General features: G+C 37.4%; 1 protein-coding gene across 1 annotated transcript; it reads left to right on the top strand.

Annotated features, from left to right (window-relative positions):
* Window positions 1-1,790: 1,790 nt before the first annotated feature.
* On the top strand, window positions 1,791-6,479 carry LOC141633889 (uncharacterized). The gene is made up of 6 exons (XM_074446246.1): window positions 1,791-1,938; window positions 2,214-2,246; window positions 3,149-3,266; window positions 5,285-5,391; window positions 5,479-5,547; window positions 5,890-6,479. Exons 1-6 carry the CDS (start codon window positions 1,791-1,793, stop codon window positions 6,168-6,170), a joined length of 756 nt encoding a protein of 251 aa, XP_074302347.1. The 3' UTR covers window positions 6,171-6,479.
* Window positions 6,480-11,778: the final 5,299 nt, after the last annotated feature.

The raw sequence follows: 11,778 nt of genomic DNA, 5'->3' as shown, positions 1-11,778 counted from the left end.
CATAAATCACTATTCGTCGAACCTCGGATAATCGTGAAAAATGTATTAATTCTCGTTATCCGAGGCTGAAATCGAATAGGTTAACTCCTGAAATGACCTCGGAAGCGTGATAAAAAAAACCGTGAGAAAAAGAAACAGGGTCCTGTACGACCTCCCGAAAGGCTCAAATTGAAGTGTATTATACACGACTTTTCGGGATTCGAGGGTACCGGAACAAAATTCTCCGAAAATCGCGCAGAAAGTTTCTCGGGTCAGATAAAGCGGCCACAAAAAATTTGAGTAGCAACGGAAGACATTTGGCGGTGCCGGTATGCCATAAACCAACATTCGTCGAACCTCGGATAATCGTGAAAAATGTATTAATACTCGTTATCCGAGGATGAAATCGAATAGGTTAACTCCTGAAATGACCTCGGACGCGTGATAAAAAAAACCGAAAGAAAATGAAACAAGATCCGATACGACCTCCCGAACGGCTCAAATTGAAGTGTATAAATATACGGTTTTTCGGGATTCCAGGGTACCGGAACAAAATTCTCCGGAAATTGCGCAGAAAGTTCCTCGGGTCTGATAAAGCGGCCACGCAAAATTTGAGTAGCAACGGAAGACATTTGGGGGTTCCGGTATGCCATAAACCAGCATTCGTCGAACCTCAGATAATCGTGAAAAATGTATTAATACTCGTTATCCGAGGCTGAAATCGAATAGGTTAACTCCTGAAATGACCTCGGATGCATGATAAAAAAACCGGGAGAAAAAGAAACAGAGTCTGGTACGACCTCCTGAACGGCTCAAATTGAAGTGTATAATTAGACCTGCCAAAAGCAACACGACCCGATTGACCCGACCCGAAAAAGCTGACCCGAGACCCGAAGTGACCCGAGCTACATCACCCGAATGTGACCCGAAAACCCGAATTGACCCGACCCGTCCCGAACATGACCCGAGCTTTCTTGACCCGAACTGGCCTGACCCGAAAATGACCCGATCCGAAACCACCAAACCCGAAAATGACCCGACAAAATATAACTCTAATTGAACCGAAAAGACTTGAAATGATAATTTCTCTATTATTCATTGACCCGAAAAGACTTGAAACGATTTAGGCTAATAAGGAACATAAATCATTCAAGTAATAATTGGTAAAAGGTTGCTTTAATAATATCCCCAAGAGTTCATAAATGATATTTATGAATTCCAATTTATCGAACCAAGAGTTAAACATAGAAAAAGCTGAAACAGACTTTTTTAAACTCACTTGAAGAATTTCCTTTAGAATATGGTTATGTTAAACTTAGAGCTGGCAGAAGCTGACCCGACTTGAGGAACCTGACCCGAACCGAATGAAACCAATCCCGATAGAACCTGTAAATTGGGAGAATCGGAACTGACCTGACCCGAGGCTAAACTAATAACTAATAGCAGCCTTATTTATTCCAATCCAAACGTGACCGGAACTGACTTGACCCGTTATCCGATATTGACCTGACTCAACCAAATAGTTGAATGAACTTACCTGGTAATTCTACTCTTGCGAAGCTTTATACCTCGAATGAACTTAACCTGGTAATTCTAGTTGCATTCTAACAAGTAATTATGTTTTCTACAGTCGGAACTGGTGCTTTTTACAGGCAAGTCTTTTTAACTTCCTGTTTTTGTATCTTTAAGAACCATTCTTTGATGTTTTGAGGACATTGAGATATTATTCCCTTTATTCATCTTGAGTCACGAGTCACGACTCGTAAGATACGCTCAACAATTATCCTGCCAGCTTTAGTTTTGCAGTAGATATGGTCTCCCCTTTGTTCATCCATCTAAATTCAATCTCGTCTTTCGGATTATTAGGTGACTTTGGGAATGAGAATTACGAGCTTGTTAAGAGTGTCGCAAAGATAGACATGCCTAAAGCAGCAATACATGGAAATCATGATTCCTGGGGTATCCAAAAGTTCTCCTCAAAGTAAGTTCAACTTCCCAATTGAGTATGATAATTGATAATTTTTTTTATTGAATTATATTAGCTGTCGAAGAAATTCATCATGTATTGATGAATTGAATGCAGTCATTTGTGAATGACTCAATTCTCGATAGAAATCCGTATTAGTCTTCACTTGTTTTGTCCATTTGAACTCTCCCTATTGTTGTTTATTTACCAATGATTGTCAAATCTACTGCATAGTTCTACTTATTTTTTGCTATTCTGTATGTGCTAGGAAAAACGATGGAGTTCAGCTACAGCTGGATGCGTAAGTTCCTTTACTGTTTAAAATTTCTACCTTAAAATGTTGTGTTATTCCTGCTTGAAAATTGAATACCACCTCCCATGACATTTGAAAGACGTAAATGCTTGATCTATATTTCTGCAGCAATGATGTGATCATAGTGGGTCGTTGTTTGTAAAATAAAATTGCTGTTATTTGAGAGCTTATCTTATATTCTAGTACCAAAACTGATGGGAGATTCATGGAGGATGGAGGAAGCAGGTGATGGATTTTTCTTATTTTGTAATCAAACATTCGATTGCTGGTTTTGCACTTTTACATGTCAGTTATTCTGCTTTTATGTTTTGAAGTGGATGAAACATTGCCCCATTTACTAAAAACTTTCCATCATAAGTTTTTATTGGCTCTGACGCTCAGTTGTCTTTAGGAGAATTCTTCTCCATTAATTCCTAGCTGAATAAAACAAAAAATTCAATACTCAGATGCAAACGACAAACCTTAGATATAGTTTAGGTCATGTTATGGATTCCGGCATATATTGAAATAGAAGAGGTTATGGTCATTTTTTGCCTACACTCAGACTGTATTAGAAATGGCAAAATTTGATACATTTCCAGTTCATTTCAATCATCCCCAAGCAGAGGTCGTGACCCGATTTTACTCTTAATCCCACTTTATTTATCTTGACCTACTTTCACCTTCCCAAGCAGAAGGTCACGACCTAGGTCATCAACCCAATCATTTTTCACTTTCCAACCAATTACATCTCTCCACATTATATCACCTTTTCATATATATATATATATTTTTTTATTAATTATTAATATTGTCAGCCAATTACCTATTTTCTGTCAAATAGATGTCTGGTACAACTTGCTTGGTAAAATTAAATGACTAATTTGTACCCTTGTTAACATTTGGCTTAGGGGAGGAGCATGTTGGATATGGACGCTTGGACTTCCCCGCATTGAAAGTTAGTGTTGTAGGTGGGAGACCTTTTTCTTGTGGAAGTGATAACTTATTCAGGAAAAAGCTTATAAAAAGGTATGAACTGAACGCAAGATTTATACTGTCACACTTATTTTTATGATATCTAAGATTTTGTTCTGGCTGTAGCTGCCAGTATTACAACCTTTTTTCCCCTCTAATTGTTCTGAAACTTCTTCTTTTATAGTATTGCACTTGATTGGTGGTCCTGTAAAGCTACAAGAATACATGTTCTCTCAATAATTATAATCTTTCTCAAGCAATTCTTATTATACCAACTTTTATCCATTGATTAATGGAGTCATATTAACTGACTTTGGCAATACCAATTTGTATCCATTGATTAGTGGAGTCATACAATAACAACAAAGCCTTAGTTCCAACATAGGTTAGGGTAGGTTAGGGTCGGCTAACATGAATCATCATCCAAATCCGTATAGGTTTGAATCCGCCAATACGGTTAAAGGTAAATTAACAAAGGAACATTAGTGGAGTCATATCCTGAAATTTTTCAATACTCAGTAATAGTTATGTTATACATGTTAGAAATCTATATCTCATTGTACTCAACATATTCATATATGTTTTAATTAATTTAGTCATAAAATTAAATTGGATCTTATGCATGCAAACATGAATAAAGATAAAGAAGAAATCGTTATTCTTATAATAGAAATTTCGGATTATTGGGCACAAATGAGTTCTCCTACTCACTTGTTCTTTAGCTCTCCTAAAATTGGATGAACAAAAGGATTCAAGTTTAGAATCCCTCCCAAGGAATAATACCCAAGATAACCTCTTAAAAATTAATATTATTGATACTAGAATAATATTAATTTAACTAAAAATTGACCCAAAATTATTGTTTTGTCCTCTTGAAATTTCGGTCAAGAGGGAAGAAAAAAGGAGTAATTTATCTCTCTAAAACTCTATCTTTTAGATGATGTTAGAATGAATAATGATACACTAGAATGCATGTAGTGTATATTAGGAAAATAATAAGCAAAAGACCCTTGGCCTTGCACAAGGAAAACCGGGTAGGGGGGTGGTATTAGCCAATGCATGATCAAGTTGCTCTTCACAAAAACAACTAGGTTTGCATGGCTATGTATTAGGTTAATGATTATGCTTTCCACTTAAAAATCAACACAATATTTTTGCCTAATACACCCTAAATTTCGGTACATATAGTGTAAAATGGGAAATCCATTTTACACATTATTTTGTCAATTTTTCACATGTAACATGTTCCATGACATTATGAACATAAAATGTATTTTTAACAATTAAAAATCAACATATTAATAAAATATGTCACTTATAAAGTTAAACTAGTAATTCATAATTACTTGTACCGAAATGAGTTCCCGAGTCATAAATTACAACATTCTGTGTTTATAATAATCAATTCATTATGTTTCAATTGTTTCCGTAAACAATAATTTCATCTAAGTAATAAAACAATTCGATTACTTAGACCGTATCTTGTTTAATCAAATTATAACGAGATACGTAAATATTACTTCCAAAATCGTCCGTCAATTTTAAGTAATTTAATTAACCCGTATCGTTATACGATCAATTAAATAATCAATTAAGAGTGTTACCCTTTAGGTATGACCTAAGGGGATCAACTGATCACCACCGTCGCACGACAGTAATGTCAAACTCTAGTCAGCCAATCATTAATTACCGATATGTGTGGACCAGTTGACAGTAAAATATTACTTCCCACATGTATTATTAAAATGAGACTTAAACATGTGATCATCATGATCGACAGTTGTGATCGCACTATTGTCCGAGGACACATATTCCAACAATACATACTCCTTCTGTCGTATAGACTTTCGGACCCTTTACTGTTGGAAGTTTCGAGAACTTGGGCAATGCTCAACTCCAAACTGTTGGCTCTTAAGCATAGCAAGTAATTGGGTCCAAGTTTTAAATACACGTAAATAGCACAGATTTGAGTGCATTCATCTATATCTATAGTAGTTGGGACTTTGTTTTCCTTTGGAATTGAAAGACTCGTTTGGCTTTTATAGAGCTTTTGGTTAATGTTGTGATTTTAGATTTGGAGTCAAAACAATGGAAGAAAGTGCGGACAAAATTCATAAGGCTACTATTGAAACTCCTGACGGCCACTCAATTATATTTCTCGCACATAATAGGCCAACAGGTAGGTGAAAAGTGAATTTATAGACCTTTGTCGTAGAATCGAAGATTGTGGTATTTTGGATGAACTTATGTATCCCCGCGTGTGCAGGTCTTGGTTCTGATCCAGATGACATATGCGGGAAAGACTGGGCAGGTGGTGGAGACTTTGGGGATCCAAGTCTGTTTCTCTCTTCCTCTTCCTGGTTTAAAAGTTTCTTCATTTGCACCTGGGTTTTTTCTAAATTGTGTCCTATGGCCTATGAGCACATGTTAATAATTATTTAGGCACATGTTACTTATCCTATCATTAATTTATTTAAATTTCTGAAATGGCATTAATTACTCCGTACAACATGAATATTTGTTTTATGAAAACTATGGATTTGGAGGGAAACAATTTCCGTCATCCTGATTGACTTACCACTGGTAGAGTACATTGAGCGTATATTAAGCTTTTGTGGCACTCTAATCTTTGATGTTAACATGGATTTGATGATTCGAAGCTTATTTCATTATGCAGATCTAGCCCAAACCATATCCCTCTTAAAAGAGAATAGTAATTATCATGTACCTTTGGTTGTGTTCGGGCACATGCATAAAGAAATGCTCAATGGGGGTTTCCGGAAGATGATATCAATTGGAAGTGATAATACTATTTACTTGAATGCAGTCATTGTACCGAGGGTAAAACCTCTAGACTTGTGTAAGTCACGTGCATTCACGGTGGTAGATTTCATGGATGATGAGAGTAACAAAAGTAGTAGAAACTTGGGTGTCAGTTGTTGGCGAGGAGACATTTAAAGAGGAACATATCTTGTTCCATGCTGATATCGAAGTCACCCAAGCTACTCATTTTGAGAACCCGTTAATTGAGCCGTGTTTGGCCGGGTTAAGTTTGAGTCCGAGTCCGGTAACTTAGAGTTATGGCTTTTTTTAGAATTAGTATAAAAAGCATCTACTATTTATTTGTGCCGATAATAACTACGTCATATGTCATTGTCTCCTTTTCATTTTGTAGTGATTAAAGAAAGTGTTGAAATTTATTGTGACAGAGATATTATTTATCCACTTTAAAAACAATTTGGTAAATAGAATTAAGCATAATGACCATTATGATGATTAAATAATTCTGTAAGATAATAAGCCAAACAAGGTTGAGTAGATAAATTTAACTTTTTTTTTTGTTTTCATTGGTATGAAACTATGAATGTATCATGTATGTGCTACCTAGCTAGTCTTTTTGACGGAATTATCCGTTTTAATATTAAAAAGGGTCAAATATCATCCTACATGACATATATGGCAAATATTTTGTTTTCCCTATGCATTCTTCATTTGTCTTATTCATCTTACATGAGCATATTTGACCCGTCTTAAGCTTAAGACGGACATCCCGTCTTAAATGAGAATTTGCATGTGTTACAGGTGTGCCAAAACCTTTGTATGGAGTAATTCATTTCCTATTAAAAGCAGCACAAACTTAAATATTCAGGTTTTTTATTTACCGAAATTTTTTTGGAGCATAAATGTCCACCGTAGCCAATAAAAGCTTTCATTCTAGTATTTTTCTTCTATTTGCCTTTACATTTATAGCTTTTATAATAAAGATGATACTCCTTATTGGTTAGGGAGGACCGCAAATTCTCACTTTAGATGGACACTATCCGTCTAGAACTGTAGATGGATAGTGTTCCTCTCACAAAATGAGAGTGGATAGTGAGCGTGGGTGGGAAATGGATACCCCCACTTGCCCTCCCACTTGCAAAAGACATAGTGAAATGCATTATAATTAGTATTGTCAATGGTTTTCATAAAAAGAGGTCTAATTATTTAAATGCATTTATTTAGCGGAATTAAAATGTAATTATCGTATACGAAATAGTGAAAAACTAATTTTAGTTCCATTTCGATCCAATGGACCGAAATCGGACCAAATATATCGGGTTTGGTCTAGTCCAAGACCAAAAGTTTTAGGTCCGGTCTTCGGTCCACTAAACTTTTATTTTCGGTTTTCGATCCGGTCCAATTTGGTCCGGTATTGGACCGATTCTCGGCCCTAGTCGTACCGGATCACGTTTTATTTTCTCCCAGTTTATCTACCACACGCCCGGGGTCACTTTAAAAGTTACCCTATTCGATCTTAGCCCTAGATAACAAGCATTAATCCATTGTTCACGAGCATCCGATTTTCGCCAGAAGCTGGTTTATCGCAATCATGAGCAGTCAAATAACCTCTGTTGTTCTTCAAAATTTATTGGCCGCTTTATCTGACCCGAAGAACTACACATATGATTTACGGACGATTTTGTTCCGGGACCCCGAAATTGTGTATCACTTCAATTTAAGCCGTTCGGGAGGTCGTATCGGGTCACGGTTTATTTTGTCACGATTTTTCTACCACACACCCGGGGTCGCTTCAAAATTTATCCTATTCAATCTTAGCCCCAAATAAAAAGTATTAATCCATTTTCACGACCATCCGATTTTCGCGCGAGGCTGGTTTATCGCAATTATGAACCGTCAAACGACCTCTGTTCTTCCTCAAAATTTATGTGGCCTCTTTAGCAGACCCGAGGAACCGCACGTGTGATTTATGGATGATTTTGTTCCGGGACCCTGAAACCCCAAAAACCGTGTATTATACGCTTCAATTTGACCCATTTGAGAGGTCGTAAGAGTCATATTTTATTTTCTCCCGGTTTTTCTACCAAACACCCGGGGTCACCTCAAAAGTTACCCTATTTGATCTCAGCCCCAAATAACAGTATTAAATCATTGTTCACGACCATCCGATTTTCGTCCGAGGCTGTTTTATCGCAAACATGAACCGTCAAACGACCTCTGTTTTCCTCAAAATTTATGTAGCCTGTTAATCAGACTTCAGGAACCACACATATGATTTACGGACCATTTTTTTTCCGGGACCCAGAAACCCCGAAAACCGTGTATTATGCGCTTCAATTCGAGCCGTTTCGGAGGTCGTATCGGGTCATGATTTATCTTCTTTCGGTTTTTCTACCACACACTCGGGGACGCTTAAAAAGTTACCCTATTCGATCTCAACTCCAAATAACAAGTATTAATCCATTGTTGACGACCATCCGATTTTCGCCCGAGGCTGGTTTATCGCAAATATGAACCGTCAAACGACCTCTGTTGTTTCTCAAAATTTAAGTGGCCGCTTTATCCGACTCGAGGAACGACACGTGTGATTTACGTACGATTTTGTTCCTGGACCCTGAAAACTGAAAACCGTGTATTATATACACTTCAATTTGAGCCGTTCGGGAGGTTGTCTGGGGCACGTTTTATTTCGTCCCGGTTTTTGTACCACACACCCGCGGGCCGCTTCAAAAGTTACCATATTCGATCTTAGCTCCCAAATACAAGTATTAATCCATTTTTTAAGACCATCCGATTTTCGCCCGAGGCTGATTTATCACAATCATGTGTCAAACGACCACTTTTGTTTCTCAAAATTTATGTGGCCGCTTTATCCGACCCGAGGAACAGCTCGTGTAATTTACGGACGATCTTGTTCCGAAACCCTGAAACCTCGAAAGCCGTGTATTATACTCTTCAACTTAAGCCATTTGGGAGGTCTACTAGGTCATGATTTATTTTCTCTCGGTTTTTCTACCACAGACCTCAGGTCGCTTCCAAAGTTACCCTAAACGATTTCAGCTTCAAATAACAACTATTAATCTATTTTTCACGACAATCCGATTTTCGCCCGAGGTTAGTTTATCGCAATCATGAACCGTCAAACTACCTGTGTTCTGCCTCAAAATTTATGTAGTCGCTTTATCTGACACAAGGAACCACACGTGTGATTTACGGTCGATTTTGTTCTGGAGCATTAAAACCCCGAAAACCGTGCATTTTACACTTCAATTTGAGCCATTTCGGGGGTCGTACCAGGTCATGATTTATTTTCTCTCGATTTTTCTACCATAGACCGGGGTCGCTTCTAAAGTTACCTTATTCGATCTCAACCTCAAATAATAACTATTAATCTATTTTTCACGACAATCCGATGCTACTCAAATTTTGCGTGACCGCTTTATCTAATCCGAGGAACTTTCTGCGCAATTTCCGGAGAATTTTTTTCCGGTACCCTGGAATCCCGAAAAACCGTGTATTATACACTTCAATTACATTTTAATTCCGCTAAATAAATGCATTTAAATAATTAGACCTCTTTTTATGAAAATCATTGACAATACTAATTATAATGCATTTCACTATGTCTTTTGCAAGTGGGATAAAGCGGCCACGCAAAATTTGAGTAGCAACGGAAGTCATTTGGGAGTGCCGGTATGGCATAAACCAGCATTCGTCGAACCTTGGATAATCGTGAAAAATGTATTAATACTCGTTATCCGTGGCTGAAATCGAATAAGTTAACTCCTGAAATGACCTCGGACGCGTGATAAAAAATCGGGAGAAAAAGAAACAGGGTTCGGTACGACCTCCCGAACGGCCCAAATTGAAGTGTTAATACACGGTTTTTCGGGATTTCAGGGTACCGGAACAAAATTCTCCGAAAATCGCGCAGAAAGTTCCTCGGGTTAGATAAAGCGGCCACACAAAATTTGAGTAGCAACGGAAGACATTTGGGAACGGAAGACATTTGGGGGTGCCGGTATGCCATAAACCAGCATTCGTCGAAACTCGGATAATCTTAAAAAATGTATTAATACTCGTTATCCGAGGCTGAAATCGAATAGGTTAACTCCTGAAATGACCTTGGACGGGTGATAAAAAACCGGCAGAAAAAGAAACAGGGTCCGGTACGACCTCCCGAACAGCTCAAATTGAAGTGTATAATACACGATTTTTCGGGATTCCAGGAAACCGGAACAAAATTCTCCGGAAATCGCGCTAAAAGTTCTTTGGGTTAAATAAAGCGGCCACGCAAAATTTGAGTAGCAACGGAAGACATTTGGGGGTGCCGGTATGCCATAAACCAGCATTCGTCGAACCTCGGATAATCGTGAAAAATGTATTAATACTCGTTATCCGAGGCTGAAATCGAATAGGTTAACTCCTGAAATGACCTCGGTCGCGTGATAAAAAAACCGGGAGAAAAAGAAACAGGGTCCGGTACGACCTCCCGAACAGCTCAAATTGAAGTGTATAACACGTAAAATTTGAGTAGCAACGGAAGACATTTGGGGGTGCCGGTATGCCATAAACCAACATTCGTCGAATCTCGGATAATCGTGAAAAATGTATTAATACTCGTAATCCGAGGATGAAATCGAATAGGTTAACTTCTGAACTGACCTCGGACGCGTGATAAAAAACCGGCAGAAAAAGAAACAGGGTCCGGTACGACCTCCCGAACGGCTCAAATTGAAGTTGATAATTGTTAAGATTATAAAGGGGAGAGGAATGCATAAGGGAAATTGTATTATTAATCTGTATGTCTCATTGAATACATGGACACGATTTATATAATAAACCACATTAATTTAAACTCTAGACGGTAGTCGTCATAACTTAACCCTAATGATAGTTGGTCCTAATGGACCTAATATCCTAATACTCTCCCACAATCGTAAAGGCACTATATAGTATGAACTTTTCGATTGGAGAATCACATTAAATCAAAATAAAATTAAAATAAGAAAGAATCTTCATCTAGTTCTTCGTCTTCATTATCCATCTCCGTCTTCGAAAGGTTGGTAAAATAAACGAGTATTAAGACTCGTTAGAAATTTTTCGAACAAGAACGTAAAGTTTTTCGGACTTGTCGAATATCAAATAATTTTTTAGGAACACTAATCGGACCTAAACAAATTTCAGTAAAACGGAAAATTATCCGTTAATTTCAGTATTTGGAGAACGCTAAGTTTTTCGAACTCCAAACAAATTTGAACCACCATCATGGTGATTATAATTACGTAACTCGCCAGTCAATTTTTGTACAACTTTGAACGAAGTGAAGATGATAAATCAAATTTCAAAAAGAGAAGAATTTTTGGCCGTATGTGGCGTCTCATTAAAGGCTTATTTATGAAAAAGTCAATGCAAATGGAAAACTACGTCTCAGATCATTCAACCAAACAGCATACTTCTTAAAAAATTAAGAAGGAATTGATTTTTCTTTTTTTTTTATCAGTAAAGACTATCGTAAATCCCACCAGTGAGTGTCGTGAATTTTTGCCCAACGGCAAGACGGCGGAAGCGATTTTAGAGTCCTCTCAGGAGAGAGGCTCTGATACCATGTTAAGATTATAAAGGGGAGAGGAATGCATAAGGGAAATTGTATTATTGATCTGTATGTCTCATTGAATACATGGACACGATTTATATAATAAACCACATTAATTTAAACTCTAGACGGTAGTCGTCATAACTTAATCCTAATGATAGTTGGCCCTAATGGACCTAATATCCTAAT

The sequence above is a fragment of the Silene latifolia genome, chromosome 2, assembly GCF_048544455.1.
Source record: "Silene latifolia isolate original U9 population chromosome 2, ASM4854445v1, whole genome shotgun sequence".
In the NCBI taxonomy this organism is placed as follows: Eukaryota; Viridiplantae; Streptophyta; class Magnoliopsida; order Caryophyllales; family Caryophyllaceae; genus Silene; species Silene latifolia.
This window is presented reverse-complemented; position numbering and strand designations above follow the sequence as displayed.